General features: G+C 43.8%; 1 protein-coding gene across 2 annotated transcripts in view; it reads right to left on the reverse strand.

The window, feature by feature from the left end:
• Positions 1–13848: 13848 nt before the first annotated feature.
• Positions 13849–27341, reverse strand: part of Grk5 (G protein-coupled receptor kinase 5) — a 199532-nt gene continuing 186039 nt past the window's right edge. For both annotated transcript variants that reach the window (XM_032892211.1, XM_032892210.1), the window contains 5 exons: positions 26387–26595; positions 23553–23690; positions 19832–19969; positions 19254–19385; positions 13849–17898 (listed from right to left, as the gene is read on the reverse strand). In XM_032892211.1, coding sequence (XP_032748102.1) covers positions 17800–17898; positions 19254–19385; positions 19832–19969; positions 23553–23690; positions 26387–26595 — 716 coding nt within the window. In that variant the 3' untranslated portion in view covers positions 13849–17799. The remainder of the gene's footprint in view (positions 17899–19253; positions 19386–19831; positions 19970–23552; positions 23691–26386; positions 26596–27341) is intronic.

A 27341-nucleotide genomic window follows, 5' to 3' on the forward strand; every position in this document is an offset into this window, starting at 1 on the left:
GGATAGAATGGGATGCCCATCATCTAAGTGGTTCATTGTTTATTTAAATATTGGGCAGTGAGTGATTATACTTTCCAAGTAAGGGTGTATGTGAAAGGCTGGTGGGTTGTTATCATCTGTCCTCCTGAAGGGTGAGGGGAAATGATCCACAAGGCTTGGGTCTGGCCAGGAGTGCCAGAAGTGTTACAGTTCTCAGAAGAGAAGGCATGTTGGCCTGTATGAGGCAGGTAGCCAAGGTCCCACTACTGAGGCAGAGGTGTGAGTCTGGCTAGCCAGGAAGGTCCAAGAACTACAATGAATGCTTTTGGGAGAAACTTCTTCTCACGTGTTACAGCTCCTGTAAACAGCCACTCTCAGATGATCCCTCAGTAAAATAAGTTGTGCTGTATTCCATATGGACAGGGACTATATAAACACTGAGGAATGGGGTGGGATTTAGGGGTAGGTGTTTCCTATTGGCTCAATTTGAGATATTAGTGATACTCTATTTGCATGGGGGAGTACTCCAAGTCTTTGCCCCATGTGATTGTCTGCCATGATCATCTCAGTGGGATGTCATGGTTTCATGTTCCATGTTCCATGTTCCAAGTACAGAAATGGGTAGGGAGTGGCTTGACTCCTGCCTATCTCAAGTCTCTGAGTCTCCTGGGGTCTGAGCTTACTCAACCTTACCAATTCATCTATCTGGTGTCATGATCCACTTGCCCCACAGTGGGTAGTCCCTGGTTTTGTTTTTCATATTTTCCCAAATTCCCTTCAGACGCTGTTTGTTATCCAGCCTGGCTTGAATGTCAGTCATTAGTCAAGGCTACATTTTAACTCTTGTCTATCATGTGTCAGCCTCCTGTGCACAAGTCCAGGTGTAGAAATGTACCCACAATGTGTCCTGTTTTGTCAGCACATTTTAAACATGTTAGTTTTAAAATGCTTATAGAAGAGAGTATAGTAAACATCCTCCGTTGATGAACAGCCAGTGCTTTTAGTGGTTGAGTCATCTATTCAGTCCCATGAATATGTTATTAATAACAGTAATGTGGGAATTGTTGATCCTAAGTTCATCTTTACCTTAGCCCTATGCCCCCAGAAGTAATATAAAATCGGTAGTGTCAGAAACTTAGACTTAGTGCTTAAAGAAGTTTCTCAGCCCAAATAAATAGGGGAGAGTAAAATAAAATAAAATAAAATAAAATAATTAGGAGAGGAACTGACAATGGGAGTATTTACAAAGTGGTTGACCACTTGACCAAATCTACAAAATTAAGTATCTTACTTTTGGTAAATACCCAACAATGAGAGCCCACAAGGACACGGCAGATGTACACTGCTCTAAGAAAGAAAAAGACTTTGCAGGCATGAAGACTGACTTGTCTGAATGGGATTGTGTTCTGTGTCCCTAATGCCTTCAACACATTCAGTTAGGAACCTTGAGTGATAGTGACTCCAGAGAACATTGAGATTGTTGTCAGGGGAACCTGAACCTCAAACAGAAGTCCTCTAAGGCTGGGGAAATCAGGCATTTATAAAGAGCTGTGGAGTATGGATGAAGTATTAAGGAGGAAGCTTTGGATGTGAAAGGAAGAGAATTAAAAGGCTAGACCAATGCTTGGGGCTCATTCCTACTGTATGCTTTGTATTCACCCAGCTGTGGTGGCCCGGCCCCCTCCAAATCTTCCACTTTTTTTTCTTGACAATTACATGTAGCTATCAGTGACAGCACCCTGCAGGCTCCAACTTAGTGGTCTCCAATTAGACCTTAATCCCTGTAACCTACATGCCTATTAGGAGTAAGGATATTCTAAAGAGATATTTGCATCTCTCCCTTAGACTAACATCTAGTGAAACAGTGGACTCCCATAAAATTTGAATTTCCTCTGGAATCTTATTCTGGGAAAAGACTGATTCTTCGAGATGGAAAGTTTTCTGCTGAATAGATATCAACTTATTATCTAAATACTGATTCAAATAAAGGATCTGAGAATTAGGGAAGAATTTAAAAGATGGGAAAAATTCATTATATAACTTGTTAGATTTTTCTTTTTTCTTTTATTGAATAATTTAGACTTCTTAGTTATGCATATCTCTTGTGTTCTATCTAAACCTGTTAGGACCATAAGGACGAATTAGTTACCTTATATCTTCATCACTGTTTCAAATTAGTCACATTGAATAAGTATGTTAATATGTTTTCACTTTTCATTAATAATTTGTTTTTTTTTATCCTTTCCTGTTTTCTTTTTTTAATTTTAAAGAATAGTCTCACTATGAACCTCTGGCTGGTCTGGAACTTAGTATATAGACTAGGCTGTCCTTGGACATGAGAGAGATCTGCCCTTTTGCCTCCTGAGTATGTACCTTATAATCTTTTAATTGTGTTTAATTATATCTTTTAATTGGCTTATTTAGGATGAGTGGCTGAGGTCCTAACTCCAGTAACAGGAGAAGGCTTCCATCAAATCCAGCCTTCCTGCCTTAAACTCCACTGTCTTCCATAGAGTCTATTACAAATCGTCAAAGGACTCGGGCAGAGTTCTGTCCGTGTTCTACAGATGGTGAAAGCCAGGCTCACAGAGATAAGTGGTTTTATAATAGAGTTAAGTGCGACTGGTCATCTTACTCATCCCATCATTGTCATGACTCACTAAATGAAGTTGAATTCACCTAAGGCAGGCACAGTAGCACATGCCTGTAATAATCATGGTGGTTAGAAAGTGGGGGCAGGAGTCTCAGGGTTTCAAAGTCATCCAAGGTGCGAATGGTCAGTGGTGTGTGATGGAACCAAGGGAGGCCAATGTCCATAGAGCTCCCTGCATCTCCAGAACTTCGGGGCCATGACATCAGCAAGTGTTAGCTGAAGTATATACCACCCCATGTTTGTATTCTAGATACTGTTCACTGTCCAAGGCTGCCTAGGTCACATTGGGGTCAGATTTCTGTTGCTCATAAAAGAGAAATTCTCTCTCTTTAATGGGAGAATGAGCCTCAGGCAGGGATGAGTTCTCCATTGCATATTCAATGCAAAGTGTTCATCCCCAAAACCATATACACACAACCAACAGAAATGGACTTACCAGGTTTTATTCATATATTAGCACATACTTAAAAGGAAGAAATTGGAAGGGATGAATTTAGAAAGGTTTGAAGAAAAAACAAGAAAGGGAGAAAGTGATGTGATATATTTTATATAAAATGTATAAAAATAAAATTTAAATTAAAGCAGCTAGATACATAGGACAGCACGTAAGAGCACTGGACATTGTTAGAGAAGACACAGGTTCCATTCCAAGAAACCACTTGGTAGCTAATCATCTCCTGTAACTCCAGTTGCAAGGGATCTGATGCCCCTTCTGGCCTCTGTAGGTAGGCAAAACATTTAAATACACAGCATAAAAACTAAGCTTAAATGGATTTCTCTAAAATGGTGTCTTAATCCTGAGACAGAGAGCAATCAGGGCTACTAAATGAACCCCTTTGGGTCCTGCACGAAGGCAGCTGTGGCCTTCCTTTGAGCCAGCCTGCTCAGAGGCAAAACCAGCTTCATTCTGAGGTCAGATTAGCTCAGTATAGCCATTCATCTAAGAACTGCAACCACAGTGTTGTTAGATCACTTTTCCTTGATGTTTTCTGTATTTGAGTTCTCTGTCCTTTGTATGTATGAGAATTATGCATTGATACATCTTTTAAATCTACCTTTTTGATAATACATTATCATTTAGAAGATAGATTTCCTTAGTAAATCAACATCTGCCTCAGTGGGTAGACTTACAATGTCCTGTCCCTATTTAAATTTCCAAAGTATACCCTGAGGCCTGAACCTAAAAGAGACTTAAGAATGACAGTATATCTGGAATGCAAAATTCGTTTTTCAGCCTGCTCCTCTTTGGAGCATTAGACATTGCTGAATGCATGCTGTCTGCCAAGGACCAGCCTTTGCTAGGTCTGGGTTCCTAAGAGAAGGGGTATCTTGGAGCATCAAAAACAAACAACTCAAGTCAGATCATGGGTCCAGGCTGGTGGCCTATATATTCTGTTCAAGAGGCTCCCTAGGGAGCACTCTGTAGCACTCTTGGCTCTATAGTCTGCTCGAGACAGCTTTTCAGTCTGCTCTCTCCTCCTCCTCCTCCTCTTCCTCCTCCTCCTCCTCCTCCTCCTCCTCCTCCTCCTTCTCCTCCTCCTCCTTCCCCTCTGTGTGTGTGTGTGTGTGTGTGTGTGTGTGTGTGTGTGCGTGCGTGCACATGCGCGCACGCACGTTCTGTTCTGTTCTGCTCTGCTCTAGACATCCTTGCTATCCTTAAAACTCTGCTTGAGACAGCTCTCCTGATAGTAAAAATGCTAAAGCTCTCTGGATAGCTCATGGGTTTCTGACAAAAGTCAGAAAAAGCTACTATTAAAAAAAAATTGTTGACTCTTCTGACCAAGCCAGACATCTTGTTAGAAAAATTCTAAAAGTAATTTTTGGGTTTTCCAATCAAAATCAGAAAGCCAGAAAAAAATTCTAAAAGAGTTATGTTTCATCCATCTCCATGCATTTTCTGTCCAAAATCAGAAATCCTTTTAGAAAAAAAATTGTTGAAGAGCTGTGTTCACTCTCCAGAGATCTCCAGGTAGCTCAGCTCTCACTAGAGGACATTCTAAAGAATTGGTATCACTTTCTGCTAGCTCATCTTTTTTTTTTAAAGTATAAATACACTATTTATGTCTTCAGACACACCAGAAGAGGGAATCAGGTCTCATTACAGGTGGTTGTGAGCCACCATGTGGTTGCTGGGATTTGAACTCAGGACCTCTGGAAGAGCAGTCAATGCTCTTAACCACTGAGCCATCTCTCCAGCCCCTCTGCTAGCTTATCTTATGCAGACCAAAAGCCCAGTTTTTAATTTATATATCAATTCAGTTATTTATTCCAGGTTTTCTTTTGACCATCCTGTGATTCAGCATTCCAGGACACTTAGCCCTGTGACACTTACTTAGGAACAGACAGCAAGCATGAGCACAGACAATAAGGTAGCTGGGTGGGACCCTGCTGTGGAATTACCATTTCCACCATGCCTGTGCCTGGATTCAATGTGTCCCAGGCTGACCTTGAACTCAGGAATTGGCCTGCCTTTGTATCTTTCTGACGAGCTGCCTCATTAATACTGCTGCCTTTGTTTCTTTAGATTTTGGAAGCCCATCATATAATTCGTAGTACATCCTTATTTTCTGCACAGTTGAGAAATTACATATTTTCTAAGTCATGTTTTTAAGAGTTCCTTTTTAAAAAAGATTTATTTATTATTTATAAGTACACTGTAGCTGTTTTCAGGCACACCAGAAGAGGGCATCAGATCTCATTACAGATGGTTGTGAGCCACCATGTGGTTGCTGCGATTTGAACTCAGGACCTCTGGAAGAGCAATCAGTACTCTTAACCACTGAGCCATCTCTCCAACCCAAGAGTTCTTTCTCACAGGCTTAAGGGCTGTCCTGAAGGCCCTAGCATTTACCATTTTGCTAAGGACATAAACATACCCCAGACTCCTGGCTTGTGCTGTTTCTAATTATCATGAAGTCATGAGGACATTCCTCAAAGGAACATAATTATTACACAAACCAACCTTATACCCACAGCAGCCATCAACCCTCATGGAGCCCACGTCTGCTGTCCCTATCCCACGGACTGGAACCACGTCATTCCACCTCTACCAAGGCCATGCTGGATCAAGCAGCTATCATTGAAGGAACGTTTTTTAAGTTAATCTCTTAAGTATGTGGAGTGATTTCAACCTAAGAAGAGATATTAATTCTAGAATAGCTGTACCTCCAGTTGTTTAGAAAAATGTTTCTGAGATAAGCTCTCCTATGTTTGACTCAGGTGGCCTTGATCCCAGTTTTTTGCTCTCTAGGGCAATGACCTTGTTCTCCTTTTAATTAAACTAACTAAATTCCTAATTAAACAGCTGTATCACCCACTCAGTTTAAAATTACTCATTTGAGTCATATAGTCAACTGTCCACTGTAATAACAGGAAAAGGATTTGCATGTGGAGCATGGCTTCTGTCTTCAGCCCAGACCAGGAGGACTAACTTATGTGTACATCACAGGGAGGAATAGAGTACCAATCAACTTCCGGAGTCACCATTATGAAAAAGGACCTGATCGTGGCAGGGTGAGTGATTTTGTAATTTGACAGCATGCATTTATTCACGTCAGGTGAATGAAGACAGACCAGATTGGTAGGTGTACAATTTGGGGACTTTAGCTTGATCCAATGAATACTGAATTTCCAACTAGGTAACTGTCTTTTGCAGATATTCCCAATCCATTTACACAGTTAAGTCAGCTCAGAGGGTTGAGATACAGGCCATTGGCTGTAGCTGTGTGTGTCAAGTTACAGATCTCAGCAGCTAACATAGCACACAGCATCAAGGTCAAACAGTATTATAATACATAAGTAACAGGTCATTTCCCAGGAGAGGGAATTATTTTTCATTTAAAAGTCAATTAAAAACTCAATTACTGATTTCACTTTTTAAATTTGATCTTCTTTAAATGCATTACTGTTCTAATCTCGTATTTGTTTTTATTCCCCAATATTTCCAGGTCGTTAAGAATTTCTTTCCATTTTTCTCAAGTGCTGTTGACTCTGTTCAGAGCAATGTCTCCTGTAGCTGAGGCTTGCTTCATGCTACGTAATTGATAATTGCTTTGAGCACCCAATCCTGCCTCTGCTGCTCAGTGCTGGAAACAGAGTCTTGCGACTCTCCCAGGCTAGTCTTTGACTGGTCAATGAAAAGGAACAATAAAACAGTGAATGAGTGTGCTCTTAACTCTCTGGCTTTTATTTGGTCTTAAAATGAAGAGGGGCACAAGAAATTAATTCTATGACCAACTTTGAAGCAGGGTTAGTCATAGTACAAAAAGGAATGAACAAGGAGGGTGAAAGCTTTCTTGACAGTAGTTGATAATAGCAAGAAGTAGTGAGGTAATCAATTTTAGATGATCAATAAATGTCCTGACTGGCCATCTATTGGGTCCACAGAACAGGCAATCAAGAATCTGGATTAAAAAAACTGAACTTACTGTGAAACCAAATTAGTTACATTGATTAGTGAAACCAAATTAGTTACACTAGTTCAACCAAGATAGGAGATCTGGGTAAAATGATATGGCCCTGTCTAAGAACTATTACTTTTCCAGGTTTAAGATGTTTAGCTGAGAGAAGAGGTGTAAGCAATGTTTGGTGTGCTCTAGTACAAGTCCTTAGTCTCTGGAGCACATGGCCATAAAACCTGGTTCAACTTTTTACAACATTTTTTGGGATTATAATTACATAATTTCTGCCATCTCTTTACTGCTTTCTGAGATTGGTTACTAAAGTCCCCTACAGCCTGTAGTTGGGCAGAAAAGAGGTAGGTGGGGCTTCGGTTCCTAGGCTTAGGGTCTGAGGGGAGACCACTAGGGAAAGAGAGGAGGAGGAAGGCCCCATGGGATAGGTGGATGATGAATGCATGGCCATGGGGCTGGCCTGGGAGTAGGCGTGGCCTAGGAGGAATATGGCAAGTAACGTTTTGGGGTTATTGACAGGTAAGTAGAATAATAGCATAGAGGATTGATATATGCTCAACTCCAGTGCTTTAAGGGTTATAAATATAAAGGCTTTTGTGTCTTTTATTTGAAGACTATATGATCTAAGTGGAGTAAGAAACCAAATAATATTTACCACAACAAGATGACTGTAGTTATTGTTTGTATCCAATGATTGAAAAAGAATGGAAAATAAGATTGCAGAAGGTCCTCAGTAGTCAGGGCTCTTGTTCTTCCTAGAAACTGTCATATTGTTTTTTAGACACCTCTCCTTTAAAGGAGATGAGGGAGGGATTGTCCCAGTAACTCATTATTAGACACTAGAGTTGAAAGGCAGGGGTGAAGCTACCTGCGATGGTGCACGCCTATAATCTCAGTACTCGAGAGACAAGGCAGAAGGATCATGAGTTCAAGACCAGCATCAGCTACATGATGAATTTGAGGCTAGTCCTGCACTAAATAAAACCCTGCCTCACCTCCACCCCAAAATATTTTCATCAGCAAGGATATAGAAAAATGTTACATGAATGCATACATACATACATATCCCTTTCTAAATGTTTCATCTATAGAAGCATTGGGAAAACAAGGAGAATCTCTAATAAAATATTAAAGCTCTGTGGTGGAGAATTAGTTTTCTTTAGCTTTTGGCTCTTCTCTTTTGCATCTGTATTTCATCATTTTCTGTATCAAACATGGATTACTTGTGCAGCTTAATCAAAACCAAAAGCTGTGACAGAGTGCAGAGCAGCTGTGGCCGGTAATGTGTATAATTTCATTCTGATTCCTATGGATTAAAGAAATGATTGCTAATACGCATTTATAGCCCAGCTGCAGAGGTCAAACATAGATGTGCAGAGCCTCTAAGAGAAGGACACGAAAATCTCCAGTACTAGAGATAATCCTATTTCTGGAGCAATAACAGAGTTGACTCACTATATTGGTCTCTGGAGATCATTCCATCATGCTCACGGCTGTCTGAACTCTGTTTGCTACTGCTGCTCCCCTTGTCCTCACTGGTTGGTGACTAACAACCACCAAGGAAAAAGGAGACCCATGTCAAAGGCTGGAAAAGGGAATCGTTCCACTCACTATCATTCTTAGTGGCCCACTAGGGAAAAATTGCTTCCCTTTCCTGCTATCGGTTATTTTGTCTTTTTTTTTTAAGATTATATATAAGTACACTGCAGCTGTCTTCAGACACACCAGAAGAGGGCATCAGATGTCATTACAGGTGGTTGTAAGCCACCATGTGGTTGCTGGGATTTGAACTCAGGACCTCTGGAAGAGCAGTCAGTGCTCTTAACCATTGAGCCATCTCTCCAGCCCCCTTTCCTGTTATCTTAAGTTCTGCTGGCCTGTAAGTTTTAGTTATAGAGACTTGAGCTCTCCTATCAGGAACTACAACAAATACTCAGACTTCCCAGTGGCCAATTTGGGCATCAAAGGTCCTTAAACAAAAGGATAAGAAAAGAATAAGGTACAGTGTGGTCAGGTAGAAAGTATTTATCACTAAGATTTGAAGAAATATGGTTAAATGGGAATGGCACCATAGTCATGTATTTGAATGCTTGTTTCTATAGTTGGTGGAATTGTTTGGGAAGAAGTATGGTGTTTTGAAGGTGTGTCATGGAAGTGGGCCTTGAGACCTCAAACGCCTCTGACCATGCAGTGTGCCCTTTACTTCTTGCTTGAGGTTCACAATGTGAACTCATAGTTTCCTCCTGCCACGTGATTGCTTGACCATCATGGACTCTAACCCTTTGGAACTGTAAAACTTGTTCAATGCTTTCTTTTTTATAAATTGCCTTGGACAGTGTAGATTTCATCACAACAATAGAAGGGCAACTATATAGAATTGTTCTGTGAAAGATCTGATTGCAGAAAAGTCTTCCTTTTCAACTGCACAAACCAGCCAGTTTGTCCTCACTTTAGCTCTAGAGCAGGTAGTATAAGTCCCATGTGTTTGAGGATGGACTTCCATGAAGAAACAACCTTGTTAATAACCCTCTTCTTTATTTCTAACCATACCAATACCAAATTGTTTGTAAGCTTTCTCTTCTGTAAAAGACTGACATGATAGGAATGTTGGTACAAAGGTATAGGATTAAATATATGTATAGGTATTTACTACAGACACAGTATGTATTATCCATTGTAGTATACTTAGTAAATCCATGCCAACTGGAGTTTCAAAAATGACCCTGTCTTAAAGAAAAAAAATGAAAGTTATATATACCCTTTTCAATGTTTAGGACTTTTGAGATGGGTCTTACGAAGTCACTATGTCAATTAGCATGGCCTCAAATTCATCAATATCAGCCTGCCTTTGCCCCCCAATAGTTGAAATTAATGACATGTGTTACCATGCTTGGAAATACTAATTTTTGAAAATGATTGTATAGGCACCAGTAGCAGCAGACACTTGAACTGACTTTAAGAGGTATTATATTGTCTCAATTCTCTAATACTCCATTTCCTATAATTCAGTGCACATGCACTGACTATATAGCACAAGTTCTAAAACTCACAGAGATAGTCCTGCCTCTGTCTGGAGTGTTGGTATTAAAAAATGCACTGACAGCCAGCCTGCAAAGTAAGTTTTAAGGTTCACATTCTCTCATTCTTTTATTATTTATTTATTTTACAGATTTTAGTCCTTGTTTTATGTGTATGGTGTTTTCTTTCTTGCATCCCTTTGTATCCCATTCAGGCATGTTAGTCAGAAGATGCTGTTAGAACCCTTGGAACAGGAGTCAGATAGTAGTGAGCTTTCATATTTACTCAGAATAGAACCTGGGTGCTCTGGAAAAAATTTCAGTCTTCTTAACTTCTAAAGTATTTTCCACCAAAAGTTTTCTGTTTTTGATAATGTTTCCCGTATAAGGCAGCCTAGTTGAAGTTCAGACATCTGTTGCTTATTAAAAAGTGGAATTGCTCTCCAGGTGAGAGAATTCGCCTCAGGCAGGGATGAGTTCCCTAAATTGTTTATCCAATACAAATGTGGTCAGCCACGAAACCATATACATACAACCAACAAAGATGGACTTAGCAGGTTATATTTATATATCTCAGCGTATTTATTCATGTTTTTAACAAGGAAGACATTGGAAGCAAAGTTTTTGGGAAGGGGTGGATGGAGGACAATAGAAGGGGAAGTAATGTATTATCTTTTAACTAAAATGTCTACGGTAGTGGCTTGGCCTGATACTGTTTGTATTCTGATGTTAAATGATGAGCAGTCCATCACGTACTCAGGTGATACGTATGAACCTTCTCTCCGTTTTAACTGGTCAATAAAGGCTAGAGCATGATTGGGCAGTGGAAGGGAAAGGTGGGACTGAAGGTTTGAGAGTGTAGGGCAGGTAGAGAGAGGGAGAAGAATGAGAGGACAGAGGAAGAGGAGAAGCCATGATGGACCAGAACCATGTGGAGAAGTCTTTAAGTAGCAAAGGGTCTTATAGCTGGGGAATGAGATCTGACCAATCTAGGCATATAGCTTATAATTACAATAACTGGATTGTGTGTTTTTCAATATGGGCTTATTCATTGGTGCACCTTACGTTGGGCTTAGAACCAAACTAACCTGAGATAAAAACCTATCCCCCTCACCCCCCAATATAAACAACTAGGGCTGAGCTCTAAAGCTGCAGCAGGATGGAAATTAAACACAGAGCAGGTCTAAGGGGTGCCACAACACAGTTGGGAGGACCAAGGACCCTGGGACATGATTGCCTTCACAGCTAAGAACCAACAGTTGGGGAAAACCAGCAGCTAACTTTCCAAGGCCCTCTCACAGGCACAGCAGGCTGATCCAGGCATCTCCCCCAAGCGATCCCTCCCATGCTCACTTTTCCGTTTCTCCCGAGTCTTAACAGAACACAGAACTGTCAGACTCGCTCTCACAACTACTCGCACTGTAGGCTGCCTGAGATCAGTGCACAGGCTGCCAGCTGCAACCCAAACAAAAGACAGATGGCTCAGAAGCACAGAAGCCTCAGGTCTTTCTTCAGTAAGAATTGTAGTGTCATTAATCGAACAGCAGAGGGAGACAAAGGTATAAGAAGCTCCAGGTCAGGTAGTAAGAATTATAAACTGATAGTAAAAAAATTTGTTAGATACCTAAAGATGAGAAACAATAAATATCTTTTGGCTTTTATGGGATGCTATTTGGACCTGTTTGGAAGGGATAGATTTAAAGGAGATTGACACTTTGCCAGTTATTACAATGTTAAGTATGGTTTACTATGCCTTCTCAAAAGGCAGGGCCCTAGATAAAAAAATTACTAACCTTAGAAAAGGGATTAGAAGATCTTATAGGACGAAATGCAGGAAAATGAAGGTTGTAGAAAGGAGCTGGAAAAGATGCTAGAACAAAAGATGCACAACTTCACAGATGAGACTGAACAACAGAGAAAGAAATTTAAGACATGGCAACATGGCCTAGAGGAAACACTAGAACTAAAGGTACAGGAATTTATAGGTCAAGATGAAAAATAGAGAGGAAAATGAAGGTTGGAGATGGGAGCTAGAGAGGGCACTAGAGCAAGAGATGCAACAGCTCACATATCAGACTGAGCAGGAGAGAGAAAATAATAATGAGAATCAACACTTGGAGGAGAATCTTTTAATTACTCAAAATAAACATCAGAGTATTAGAATTACAATATAAAGAAAAATTAAAATGTGGAAGCATAACCTTGGAGGATACGGGAACTTATGGATGAACAACAAAAGCAGAGGTGTGAAATACAAGCACAGACCTTAAGGGAGGATCTTAAAATATTAGAGAAAATACTCAAGTAGAGACAGAAGATTAACATTAGAGAAAGCCAACCAAAGGCTGTCAGAAAACAAATTTTAATTTATCTGGTTAGTATACAACAAAGACCAGCAGATGATGATCATCCACAAAATTATCAGGAATTTGAATGGCAACCTGTGGATGTGTTAGAACTGAGAAAATTTAAGGAAAGTGTCACTTTGGAATGCATCTGTTGCCTGTAAAACAAATCCTGACTTCTTGGGCTATTATAGAATAATCCCCCAGGACTGGAAGGATATGGCAAAAGCAGTATTAGAACCTGGGTCGCATTTACAATGGTTCTCATGGTAGAGAGAAGTAGCAAAGGAGAAGAAGCACAACAAAATAAAGTCAGAGGTATAAATATTTCTACAGATCTGCTGCTTGGCAAGGGTCCTTTTGCTGAGGTAGAGGTGCAGGCTGAATATGATGAAGAAACCTTGACATTATGTCACTTGGCAGCCATAAAGTCCTGAGACAAGGTTGTGGCGACAGGGAAAAGACTTGAACCATTTTCTCAGGTCATGCAAGGTCCAAAAGAAACATTCCTTGCCTTTTGCAAAGGTTGACTTCCACTGCAGAAAGGAGTATACTGGATCCATTAGCGAGAAAGGCACTAATTGAGTCTTAGCTTTTGAAAATTCAAATCCTGAATGCAAAGAAGTAATCAGTCCATTGAAGGCAAGGTCAGCCATCAATAGATGGGTGGATCAGACATACAGTTGATGTTAGACCTCGGTCACCTGATATGACCTTAGCAGAAGCCATCACTAGAGGCCTTGAGACAATCCAAAATCTCAAGTGTCTTAATTGTTGTGTGTAGGGTCATTTCAAAAGAAACTGCAGAGAAAACCCAATTAATCCCCACAGGGAGCCAAAGCTGCTTGGAATGTGCAAGAGATGTGGCAAAGGCCAACCTTGGACTGGGGAATGTAAATCAACAACAGACAAATGGGGCAACACTTTACCAAAAGACTCCCAGGGGGACCTCTCACAGGCCCCAATGTCAAACAGGGAATGTTCTCTTCCTCAGGACAATTAAACACCACTACTCTGAAAAACATGGGGTCTGCCCCCATCTTCACTCCATATCATTAAGGATCCAGAGATAGGCAGGGGACCAGGTCCTCCAAGGCACAGGCCTGTATGCTGCAAATCCCATGTTTTTACTGTGTCCTGTAGGAGCCACTTGGTGTAGCTCTGACAGTCAACTTTGTTCCCATGGCTAAGAACCTACAGCATTTGGGTTCAAAAGCAGACGGCCTATACGAGTTCTGCTGGCCTCCTTATGTTCTGTCTACCAGAGTTGGGTCATGTGATGTCAGTTCTAGATATGGTCAGTATGTGGGCCAGATTTGGGCAGGGTGGAACTGGCTTGAGAAAAGATTAATGGAAGGTCACAGCAGACAGTGTGGGCATTTTTCAGGCAACTGTCATACAGAAAGAGGTCAGTGCCTCCACAGAAGGAAAGAATTGCAATGTCATGATCATTAAGGAATTTATTTCTCTATAAAATAACAGTGGTTGTGGCTAGACAAGGTGGCACTGTGACATAGTGAACGGAACATGAGAGGTTCAGAGCAGCACAACAAAAGCTGTAATCATTGACAATAACCTCCAAGATGGAACCGCAATCATTTATTAATGCTAAAATCTCCTGGGGAAAAATAGAAACCTTTGGAAAATAGTTATAATAATATAACAATGCCAGTAGCCACAATGCCCTTCTAATGGACAACATTTACTTGTGATCTATTATAGGATGGTGTGTCAATGAACTGGAAAAATGCCCAGCATCTTCTTGTAGGATAAAGGATACTTCTCTCCTAGGGTGAGCTAGTTTGTCATAGATTAAATCATTGTCCTGAGTCGAGACTTTTCAGAGGAGGCACCACATGTGCCTATGCAGGATCTAGCCTACATGCCTGTCAACTTCGATAGCTGGGTGGCTGGTTGTATAAATAGGTACAGAAGGTGGTCCAAGGGTAGGCATACCAATTGTAGTCTGAAGGAAGAGGCTTTATACTGTTTTTCCATAGCAAAATCTAAGAAGCAATAAGGTCTTATCTCAGGGTACTGGGTTATGAAAACTGGAGACCCTTGGAAAGGGTAGAGCGAGAAAAGCAAGCACACAATAGCTCACGAGAAGAGTCCAGTGTTGAGTCTTTTTTTCTCTTCCTCTCTTGTAAACTCTAGTTGTCCAAAGAAGCTGCCACCATTTCCTTTATCAAGGCTTAGAATGTGAGGCTACAGGAGGCTGCAATGCCTGCCCTATGTTGAGGTTAGTAGCTCCGTGAATTTGATAGAAAGTAGAGCCAGGTTTTCAAGAAAGTACATGGTTCAAAAGAAAAGAATGAACTTCAACAGCGGGGCTAAGTTCCACGGAAACTTTCTGACCTCAGCTTTCTTAGGGGCTGGCCTCAGTTATGATCTTATTTGCTCCTCTACTGCAAAGATGTGCTGTGCACATGCCCCCATGCATGTGGACTCATCAGAAACATCATGGGTCAGCAACTGTGAGGCATGGCTGTTACTGTAGCTACCTGTCTTGTGTCTGTGTGGCAAGCCTCTTGCTGCCTGCCCCTCTAAGAGGACAACACATTTTAGAGACCAGCCCTGCAGCTGCAGCCAGACTCAGCCCCTAGACAGTTGGGTGAGCATAGAACCGTGTGGTTCAGGCTCAAGTAGAGGACAGACACCATCCTCCTGGAAGACAGGGATCAGGCCTTCTTGATACTCTGGAATGATATTCTGAGACCTCTCCTAAAGGTTTTAATGGACATTGTAAGTCAGAATGATCATAGCAAAAGGCCCATCTCCCAAACAGCAAAAGCGGAGAAGCTTCTCAGTCCAAGTCAGTGGAAATTTTGTGAAAAAAATGCCACACTCGAAGAAAGGCTCTTTTGCAAAAAGCTCAAATGCACAACAGAGTGTCATCTGTTCACTTATCTACACATACTTTCTCCTGGACAGGTGAAAGAGCAGAGGGCTTGTTTCCATTAAACAAAAGAAAAAATACCTTCTAAAAATGCAGCTATAGAAACAGGCAGGAGAGCCAGTTCTCTTGTTATGAGGCCATGAGTGAGAGACTGACACATGACTATCCTCACCTCCCACAGGCCTCTCAGGACCTCATGATGGCTCTTGGCAGCCAGACTTGCATTCACTCTTTAGCTTACTGGGGATTCTCTGCTGCAAATGGACATTGCTTTGACTTGGAGGCCTAAGGAAAAACTGCTTCCTAAGAGTTACCTACTAGGCAAGAGTTAAACGGCCATGGATGGGGAAATAGGAACGAACCTGTAAGGAGGAGGCAGAGGTTGTGTGTAGCTAGGGCTGATGACCATCCCAGGAAGATGATAATTCTTCTTTTCCTCAAGGAAGAAGTGTCAGCAAGGGCTCGATTATCTGGAGGTACTGAGTGTCCTGCGCCCCAGTAGAGCCTGGATATGGTCGTTAGCATTTGCTTCATGTTCAGCCCAAGAAAAGTTCAGAAGTAGCCTGGAAGCCTGGCTTGAAGTTAATCTTGCACCACGGAGCCTGGCTGTTTCTTCTCTCATGGTTAAATGATTTCAGGGTGATCATTCCCAAAGGCTCTTCTCTAGCAGTGAGCCCTGGGAGAGCTTGGAATCAAAGATATGAGACTGGCATGCTCGGGATTTTCCTCCTGACAGACCCAAGCCCCAAAGTTGTAGGTCCCTCAAAAAGACACATTTGGAATGGCCACAGTCACAGGCCTGGAGGATGGTTCTCAACACTATAGTATGGGGCAAGGGGGCAAGGGGATATGCACCTAGGTCTGAGATGCTTAGTAAAGATACAGTTTCCATGATAGTATGCACTTGTAATCTTAGAACTCCAGAGGCTGAAGCAGGAGGATTTTGTGTTTGAAACCAGCCTGAACTACAAAATGAGGATCATCACATAGTAAGCTTGGGGTATAGACCAGGAGTCCGCATTGTAACAGGGGCTGATTCAGGTAGCACCTCTCTCACCCTGTTAAAAAAAAAACAACCCAGTAATTGGTGGCTGAGACCAGTTTTGAGACAGGCATACTCAGAGTTTCAGCTTCCCAGGGAGCAATGAGTCTAGCTGCTTACCCTGTCCTGGTGGGAAGGTGAGATCAAATGTGTACCTTGTCACCTCCAAGGACTTCAGGGGCTAGGTGACAGCTCCCCAGGGATAGAAAGGTAAGCTCAGCAAGTCTTACAGGAGTGACTTTTGCCTGTGACTTTGAGGTGCCCAATTAGAACCAGCCTCTGGTCCACATCTCCTGGGGAAGTGATAATGAGATTGTCTTATATTCAACTGGTGCCTGGGTTTGCTCTCAGGCATCCTACTCCTGGTGAGATGACTTCCTTCACAGAAGCCAACAAATATGTGGGGTTGCATGAAGGTTCATGGTCTGGTGACCAGTTTGCTGACCAGCCAAGGACTAAACAAACTTGGAGGTAGTCACTCAGGATGGATCCTAATTCATACTTTTCCATAGTCCCACAATTGAGAACACTTGGGTTTCCATGACTAGTCATTTTCATCAGTACAAACTCCTACAAAGAATATATAACAGAAGTCCCCAAACACAACAGAAAACCACTGTTTTTAGCAGCCAAGATCTCTATTCCAATGATTTAGGATTCCTTACCCTCCATGCTGGATGCCCTATAGAACGAGGCCAATGAAGCTGCAATGTCAAAAGCTTGCCCATCTTACCAATGATGTCATAGCTCATAAAGAGTGTTTGGGTTGGGAGATGGCCCAAGTGCATTCTGGCATTTCATTTAGCTTGTTACAAGTCAACAGGAGAGTGATTAGCTACAAGGAAGGGAAAACAGCTAGAGAGGTGGATGTAGGTAGATGTAATCAGGTCTTTAAAGGTAAAAGGTGAAATATTTTCTATATTTAATAAAAACATTTTCTCTTTTGAGGCTCTGGAAATCTAGAGTCACATTTTTGTACCCCCCCCCAATCTAAAATGTCTTAAAACACATGGCTTAACAGTGGCTGCACAGAAAATATACACCCTCGAAGTCTGACTTTCATTTAAATACAAATATACAAAATGTAAACAGAGACAATAGAGAAATTTACAAAACTTTCCTTTAAAAATAATAAAGACAAAATTCAGTTCTAGTTGGGATGCTATTAAAATCCGTGCAAGCTGTCATATCCCATTGGGTTTCTATTGCAATGTTCAACAAGGAAAATTCTAGTCCACCCCAGCTTGGGGCCACCTTGGAAAACAGACCTGAGTGGAAATTTCTTTGAGAAACTTGGAGGTTTGTTATTGGGGGAACAGTATCCTATCCTGGTTCCCAGTGGAGCTTTCCTGGCCACTGAGCCACAGTGGGAGCTCCCCTGGTTACAAGTTCTGCTTCCAAGTAGAAGGCTCTGAGCTGGTTCCACTTTTGACTTCAAGGCCAGAGCTGAAACTAGCTGCTTCCAGTGGAGTTTGAATTGATGTGGTTTGAATTTATGCGGTGGTTACAACTGGTCTTAGGAGTAGGTGAACTCTTGGAATTGTTTTGATGCTGAGGAGAAGAAAGGAGAGAGTCAGTTCTTGGTAAACTCAAAGTCAATGGATGACTCATTAGTGGTAGCTATGGAAGCAGGGGAAGCAGAAGCCAGAATGTTCCAGCCTGCCTCTCTTTGCTTTTGTGCATTCTCCCCAGCAGACCCGAGTCTACTGGCTGCTCCTTGAGCAGAGGATTTTATCTGGTTCCTGGGAAGATCCATGATCTATAAGCAGAGGGAAAGAATAATTTCTTTCTAGAACTTGTAGTTTTACTTGATGGAAACGTTTAAACATTTCATTGTATTATAAAACCATGACTATATTACAGAGTAGGATGTGAAACTTACATGAACTTCTTATTGAAAACACACAACTTGGCAGGGGGCAGAGCTCAGACTGCACTTATCATGGGCCTGAAGATGCTTCCTGCCATTTCCCAGATAACAAATATCCTATGTGACTTAGGGTTAAGTTCTTTGACTTCTCTCAGCCTCAGTTTATGTAACTGAAACAGGTCAATGGAGCCCATAGGCATGTTCACGCCTCACAAGGACACCCAAAGGTAGTGAGTCAGCTGCTCTCCTGGTACACAGGAGGTGCCTAACACACGGTGGTAGGATGAATGAGTTGTTGGATGGAAGCTGAGGTGTGTGGATACAACTGTCTCATATAGTGCATCTCTGTAAATAACTACCTTCATCCCTGTTACCTGAGGTAGAGACCTAAGATTTCAGGTCAAGGGACCACAGGCACACCCTTGTGTAGAAGACAAGTAGAGAGGGGCTCCCTAGCTCTAAGATGAGAATCACAGGGCTCCAGCATCTTGAATGGTCAGGACAAAAGGGGTGCAACTGCACCTTTGTAGCTGTGGAGTGGGGCTCCTGGGTTATCTTCCCCAGAGTTGTTCTTCCGTTTGGTCCATATCAACCCTTCCTTTAGGCATACACTTTGAGGGAAAAAAGTCTGTTCCAATGGGAAAATTCCTTAGGCTGCTAGCAAGTACCAGGGTTGAACAACAGGACAGTGTTCCTAGTCTGAGGTGGTTTTGCTATGCAAGGGGCACTTAGTGGTGACTATTGGAGAAGAGGAGCTGGGTTTACCTGTGTCTAGTGGGCAGAGGTTGGTAATGTTCAGCATCCTTCAGTATACAATACAGCCCTGTGACAAGAACCAACTTCCCTGTGCCAGCAGTATTGATGTGGGTCCTGGTCCCTTCTGTCTGCAGGGGTCCCATCACCAACAAGGGTATTGGGGCTTTGGACAAACTAACAATTCCAAGCTACCAAGCCACCCAGGCAGGAAGCATTCTGAAGCTCTGGGGTATGGAAGGGGGCTGAAGCCCCAGCGCTAAGGCCAGGCTGGCTCTCTCACCTGACGCCTGAAGAGTCTGTGGAACAGCCCTTTCTTTGGTGGTTCTGGAGGCTGACTTCTGTTCAGGTCTGGTGAGAGGGTACCGTTGGGTCCGAACACATTCAGCTCCTTGAAACATTCTGTTTCTATCATCTGAAAAGCAAAACAGAAAAACCGCGCTCCCCCTGTAGCGCCTCCCTCTGGGATACGTTCTCTCCAGCCCTGCTGGCTCCTCTGTAACTTACTAGAGAATTCTACCCTAAGAAGAGAATCTACCAGAGGTACACTCTTCCCCCTCCAAACCAAGTTCTACAGCTTACTTGACTATCATCCCTATAGCATTCAGATCGGTTGACTTCCTCAATTTAATATTTGTGCCTCCAGAAAATACTCCATTTTCCCTTCCATTTCCAGTAGACCTTCTGGGAAGGCACCTTGCTGCTTTCAGCACCTGTTCTCTCTCAGCTACGCTGTTAGCTTCCACACCCACCCCAGTCAGCCCCTCTACCCTACCCAGTGACCCTTCTATGCACTTGCACTTCCATTTTCTCTGAACATCCGCCCTTCTTGGAGAAAAGCTGGTGGCATGCCTTGCCTACCTCGTTTTGCCATGGGATTGGCACAGAGCCTGTGGAGAACTTTGAGTAGAAGTCATCGTCCGTATGGTCCAAGTTGACACCTTTCACAGTGGAGAACTGCTCGATGTCCAGCACATCCTTGCAGTATACAGCCCGGGGCTATAAGAGACAGAGGGCTCCATCACATGGGCCCTCTCTGGGGCTGTCAGGTCCTCAAGCCTGGCCCTTAGGACTTTGATGGAGAACAGTGGGGACATGTTCCTAGCCTTCCTCATTTGGGTCCTCAGACTGAGCTTCCCTCTCTCAGATCCAGCAAGGGGACCAGGTTCTAGTGAAATGAGAGCTAGAGGTACCCAGCTGCCCAGTCCAGAGTTCCTTCTTACTACGGCTTATACGCATAGATCACAGTCCTGTGGTCTCCTTCTAGGTAAGTCCAAGTAGATGAGAGGTTACCTCTGTGTCTAAGTTCACACTCTCTGGAATCTCTGGGCACCTTAATCATCAGCTGTCTTGGCCACCGAGAAGCTCAGAGCATCAGGAAGCAAGCACTATTTCGAATACCTCCTCTTTTAGAAGAGAGGTTGTACTCATTACATTTTGGGAATCTGTGGTTCATTCTTCTACAGATAGAATGGATGCTTTGGACCTAGCACCAGAGCAAAAGCACAAGAGGGACTCTGCTTCAAAACATGCCAGAGAGAGAAGACAGCCGGAGTATGTTCCAGTTCCTTCAAATGCAGGGCAGGAAGTCATGTGTTCAATACAGACTCTGAAGCAGGTGGTCTCCACTGTGAAATTTAGGGGCCTTGGGAAAAGCCATCTGTGTCTTCAGAGCCTTAGTTTTCTTCCTGCAAATCGCAATAATGGAACACCTGGGCCATAGTGCTGCTCGAATATTGCTGCTGTGCTGAGTATGAGCTGCTATGACAATGTGGCTCTGCCTCGATGAGAGAGGATGTGCCTGCTGGAACTAAATACCCCAGAGAAGGGCGGTTGCCCACCGGGAGCTCCCTTTATCTGGGGAGGGATTTGTAAGGGTGGGACTGGGAAGAGAAGAGGGAGGGGGCTGTGATTAGGATATAAAGTGAATATAAATAAATTGAGTCAACTAGGGCCAGGATCACTACACATGCTAAGCTCATGTAGCTGGCCCTGGTATGTGTTCAGGAACTTGGGAGTTGTGATTGCCCTCAGAGATATACAGATAAATTTTTTTTATTGATAAAAATGTTTGTATTGATAAAAATTTATCTCAACAAGCCAAAGCCTATCAGGCTATTATATTCCTGGTTTTCTTTTTAGATACATTTATTTTGGCTTTGAAAAAAGTCAAGTGAAGTGAAAAAGATTAAGCCAGTAATAGTGCCTATGAATTATGAATGTGGCTACTACCTGAAGGTCAGGAGAACTATGAATGGGTGGTTGTGGGCAGAGGATAGACAAGATGGGGGTGGTCATCATCTTCTGGGGCCCACAATTTTCCTTCACCACCTACCCCAATGATATGCTAAGGGCTTTGGCTGTCCAGAGCAAGGGCCATGTGCCATGTGGACCATTTACTGTGGGCCAGGGAAAGGGAATATTGACTTCTATGCAGTACACTGAGGAGCCCTGAAACCTAGTTGTGGGGGGGGGGTGCTGTCACACCCAGGGTGAACAACTATGCCTGTTTGTTCAGTACCTCAGACTTCTGGCAATAAAACAAGGACAGTCCCAGATGGCTAGCTGCACTGATTATCAGAGATGCTCCCTCCCATGCAACACTCCACGTCCCGGGTAACACTTTTTCAGCTCTGCTGCCTCCACTACCTCCCCTCCCCTCTCCTCCCATTCTTTTCCTGTGACTCCTAGTCCCGATTTTATTTAAGGGGTGTTTGCTGACATTTCACTTCTTCAGACTGAGATTTCCATGGAAGAAATAATCCAGTATCCCTTGGAGCCCGGCAAAAAGCTTGGAGCATGTGGAGAGGCTTTGAAATATATCCTATGTCATGAGTGATCTCACCCCATCACCATAGCAATAGGTAGTCCAAGGACAGGAGGAGGTTGCGAAGCCCCAGCCTACAACTGTTGTGTCCTTGCTGTTACTCTAGACATTGTCTAGGGATATTAGTGGCTCTACCACAGCTCTCAACAAACTTAAAAATACCTACCAAACGACAAAATTTGAAAAATTCTGATGGGCAAAGCTTGGTCCAAGACCATTTGGGACCTAAGTATAAGATTAGTATTTCTTGGGGTGGGGCAATTTTGGGTGCCATTCTTAGGAACACCATACCCTTCCTTTGAGACAGGGCCTCTTGGTTTGGAGTTCCCAATTCTGCACGACTGGCTGGCCAGTAAGCCCCAGAGAGCCTCATGTGGGTGCTGAGGATTGAACTCAAGTCCTCATACTAGCAAGACAAACAAGCATGTTATTAACGAGACATCTTCTCAGCTGTTCTACCCATTTTTGAGATAGGGTCTCATGTAGTCCAGGCTGACCTTTCAAACAGGCTGTACAGCTAAGGATGATTTTGAATTTCTGTTTTTGTTTGTTTGTTTGTTTGTTTTTTTTGGTTCTTTTTTTTTTTCGGAGCTGGGGACCGAACCCAGGGCCTTGTGCTTCCTAGGCAAGCGCTCTACCACTGAGCTAAATCCCCAACCCGATTTTGAATTTCTGATCCTTCTGCTTCCACTTCCTCAGTGCTGGGATCACAAGTGTGATTCTGTCACACCTGGTTAGTATGGTGCTGGTTGGACCTATGATGTGGATGCCACATCTGGCTACAGAGGTCTCCAGTGGGTGACCATGGACACTGTTCAGCATCCAGTAGCTAGTCCTGGCTCCTCGAATCTGCTACTGCCCTCCTCCCTGGATGATCAGGGAACCTTCACTTACAGGAGAATACCAAAGATGCAAAGATTGTTCCTTACTTCCTCACTGCTGTGCAAACAAATGGTTAACAGCTGGTTTTGGGAGAGGGGTCTGAGAAAGCTCTGATTTGTATTATTCACCAGTTGCTAAGGTGTCAACATCCCCATCGTGGTCTACTGCAGGCTCTTGTCCTGAGGTGACTGAGAAGAGGGCTGGGAAGATATTCCTACCACATCCGTCAACTTTCATGAGCTAACACAAGCTAGTTCCCATCCCCAACGTTTCTATAGCATCCATAGTTCTTGGCTCCATCCCCAAGGCCCCAACAAGGAACCTTAATCTACTGGGACTTTGAAAGTTCACAACCACAAAAAGTCCTTGCTGGGTGGGGCTCCTTTGTGAATGTGAACCTGATGCTATACAGACCCGGTACAGTATCTTCCAGGAGAATCTTAATTGAACCGGACAGTGGATGTTCAGTTAAACTGGGATGGTCCTCAATACTCATTTTCCATTTTGGTCTCATTTCAACCTTCAGTATATCTGGCAGATTCAGAAACAGGAGGTGTCTTGGATTTCACTGGATTTTCTAGGACCTGAAGGTTGTCTAGGCACCCTATTCTGGAGAGAGTACTTAAGTCTCTGAACAACCAGTAAGGGGGCTCCAGGGTTCACATGCCATCTGTACATTCTGACATCGAGATCTGTAACACGGCCACAAAGTAGCCAGAGTGTAGGAAGGGGCAGTGAGCGATCTTTGGTACTCTAGGAGGGCAGATGGGTTAGCCGATTTGAAGTGCTGTGTAAGGCACACTCAGGATCCAATAGGAAGCATGGCTTGCAGAGATGACTTTAGAGCTCCTGGGAGCAACAGCGGCTACTTACATCTGGAACGAAGGGAGGGTCCAACATCCCAGCCTCCAGGCGCTTAAAGTTCATGTTCCTGAAGAAGGGGTGCCTCTTGACCTCGGCAGCCCCCTCCTCCTGGCAGCCCAGCCTCTGCTTCGAGTCTTTGGTGAGCAGCTGTGACAAGAGAGTCCTGTGAGGCCATACGATTGGGCCTTTCCATGTGCCCAGAGGCCAGAAGGACAAAGGGGCATCTGTGACTGTAGCTCTAGCCTCCCCAGGAGTCTGCAGGGGGGGGGGATATCTCCTCAGTCAGAAGAACTGACGTATCAGCAGAGAAAGCACCAGATCATACCTCTGTCATGCTTTCCGTTGCCTTCTATACCCTATCATGTTAGTGTCTACATCTGGCCTTCTTTTCTATTTTATTTTGTTTTATAATGTTTACTTCTTATTGTGTGTGGATGTATGTGCCACAGTGTGTGTATGGGGATCAGAGAACAACTTTGTGGAGTCAGTTTTGTCCCTCTACCTGTCAAAGGGGTTCCAGACTTAAAATCAGGTCACCAGGCTTGCATTTAAAAAAAAATGCTTCACCTGCTGAGCCACCTCTCTGGCTCCAAGTTTCTCTATTCTAGATGTAAGTAACTGGGCTATGCTCTATCCATTCCAAGACACGCCAAGAAGCAAGGCTGTGCAGTGGCTGAGCCTGTCGATGCAGGCCCTAGAGCCCACAGTGCTAGCAGATTGGTGACATCATCTAGGATAAGAAGATTGAAAAACGGATGAGAGCCAAGGCTGGGTTGCTTCTCGGCTTCTACCAGGAAGGAATGGCAGCTAAACAAGACTTCTGCTTTCCAAAGGAAGTGCTAGAAAATCAGGTTTTTAGTATGAAATCTCTTCATTTGAAAGCTTGGTTGTTAACATTTGTCCATATCTAAATTATGCCACCCAGGTAGAACAAACTATCCACCTATATGGTGTCAAGGATGATATCAGGTGTACATTAGCACGAGAGAAGGTGTGAGTGAGGTGGGAGAAGGCAGAGTAGGTTCCCTGTATGTGGAGGGAATGACTCCCTCCGGAGTATGATCTGGAATGACTAGGAGATTCAAATGGTAAAGAACTCAAGGGAGTGTGGGGAAGGTACATGGATGGGACTCAGCAGGGGCCTCAGTTTCAGGATTTGACCCAAGGGACAGGGAAGTTGGATGTGTGGACTTCTCTATCTCAAGGGGCATGTCGGCCAAGACAGAATGGAGAACACCTTCCCTGCTGTTTGTGCTGCCTTATGGTCTACAGGTCGGGCATTGCAGTAGCCTGAATAAATAAAGGAATAAGAGCAGAGTAGCCAGACTGAGGTTCTGTTGGATTATAAGAGGATAAAGTCCAGACCAGAATCCAAGACCCCAAGAGCAAGGCTTGAAGTTTCTGGTGGTACTTCCATGTGGCAAAGATCATTTGGTACTTTTCAGCCAACACCTTTCCCCCAGTGGCCACAAGGGGGCAGGAGAGGGACAGCTTTGGTCCTCGTTACAGCAAGCGCTCCAGCTTACAAAACCTAGGGTTGAAATGGAGGTTTGTGGGGAAGTGGAGTGTTGGTGATAGGGGTAGTGGTTAGAAGCAGAGGTCATGCTTGCCTCATTCTCTCAGTATGTTCATGTCCCTGTTGATGTTTCTTGAGATTGGCTTCCTGGAACTCCTAACCCTGACCTAAGACTTGTTATACCACACAGATAGCTGACCGTGACATAACAAGTATTACTGGCCGCCATTTCTCCCCATCCCTAACCTCTGCTGCCTATTCCTCCACTACCTCATCCTGATTGTGCTGCTCTGACAGTTTGCTGCAGTGCTTCTTTGAGACTTGTTAGCAGGTTATGGGGTTGGGGTCTATATGTTACATGCGTTTCTTCATCATGTCTTTTACACGTCAGTGGCAGAGGGACACTTCCTGTAGATATGATCAGAGGACAGATCTAGCCCCAAATCCTTACCATAGCTTTATGACACAGAAGTAGCCAAGGCAAGGGCGGTTGCAGAAAAGGGATTACCTGGGAGTGGGGTAGCTAAGCCCCCAGGGTTCCCTGGTCCTCTGAATATAGAAGCTTAGTTACTTCCCTTCAAGTTTCCAGTCCTGCTCTCTTCTAAGCTCCACCCTGGGCTACTGGTGTGTGTGCACTTGAACTTTCCCCAGGGCTACTTGAGGACTCAGGAAAGAGGCCCCTTTCAGGCTAGGCTTCTCTGCTGCTCAGGGTACATACAGTGTGGCTCTAGAGGAAGGTACTTTGCCACATAAGCTTGTAAGTATGTGGATCTAGGCAGTCAGGTCCTTTCTGTTCCCATATGGTTGGCATCAGAGGGCATCTTCCTGTGGTGAGTCTTAGGAGACTGAGAGCCAGGCAGGAGCAGGAAGTAGCTGACTTCATACCAAATCCAAGGAGGGGCCTAAGGACCAGAGTCCACCTTGGCTGAGGGGGAGATCTTATAGCCCCCACCACTACTTCCTCTCTCTAGCTGTCCAGTATCCACAACTGGACCCAACACACCCCAGTCATTCTAACCTCTTCACTTGAAGGTCCCGCCCATCCGTAGATGCTGTTAAACCACCTTGAGCTGAGACCACCTTTCTGCTGAGGGGACAGGAGGCCAAGTTCCAGGGCAGGAACTTGCTTGGGAACCAACTTTGGCCATTATCTTTATTCTTTGCTGACTTTTCCACAAGGCTATACATACCTTCATGGGTGCTCACCTAAACCCCCATTCCTTGATTCATGGGGTATCCTGTCCGATATGCCAGGTGTTCTAAGCAGAGGTTGGAGCCACCGCTGGGCAGCAGCCTCTGGGCAGCATCTGGCTTTCCGGGAGCTTACCATGTTGCAGATGGACTTGGCCTCTTCAGAGAACTTGGGGGAATACACCTCCTCAGTCTCCAGCACCCGGCGATCCACCTCTTCCCGCTTCACCTTCTCCTTTCGGCCTCGGAATGGTGACTGGCCCTCGATCATCTCATAGATGAGGCAGCCCAGGCCCCAGTAGTCGGGGCTCAGGCCATATCGCTGGTTGTTCAGAACTTCTGGGGCTGAGACAGAAGGAGGGGAGAGAGTAATGGACGACTGGCAGCAGAATGCAGCCTAAGCACACAGTCCAATGCTGCTCCTCATCTCAGCAGTGCCCCAGGGCGTAGCACTCTCACAGAAATACTGGAGTTTTAAGCTGAGGCTGCTTCCTTTCAACCTCCAACTGTAACCCAGCAGGTGTGTAAACACCACTTTGTCCAGAGAAAGCCTTCCCTAATGTGCTTCACTGTGCCCAATTCTGGCAGTAGCTTCAGAACTCTGATTATGGTGGATGGAAATGTCTCCTCAGACAGAACACACAATATAGCTTTCACTGCTTTGTCCCCAGTGACAGGCATGACACATTGCATACATATTAATTTCAATGAAGAAGAGTGCTCATCTAAAGATTAAATTCAATCTACTTGAACTTTGGGTCATCTTTTGGGGGGCGAGGTGTAAGAGAAGGCTCAGTGGTTAGCAGCATAAACTGACTGCTATTGTACAGGACCTGGGTTTGATTCCCAGCTTCCATGTGGCAGGTGACTCCAGTTTCAGGGGACCCAACACTCTCTTCTGGCCAGTGTGGGCACTAAATACACACAGGGTATACAGACACACATGCAAGCACCACCCACAAACACATAAAACAAAATCTCTTATTGTATCTTCACTACCACTTTGACAAAATGATTCACTGTGTTCAAAAGGAGAGCAATTCAAATGTGTAAGCATGTTTCCACATGGGTACATGGGTAGGTGTATCTGT

This window comes from Rattus rattus, chromosome 2, assembly GCF_011064425.1.
Source record: "Rattus rattus isolate New Zealand chromosome 2, Rrattus_CSIRO_v1, whole genome shotgun sequence".
Lineage (NCBI taxonomy): Eukaryota > Metazoa > Chordata > Mammalia > Rodentia > Muridae > Rattus > Rattus rattus.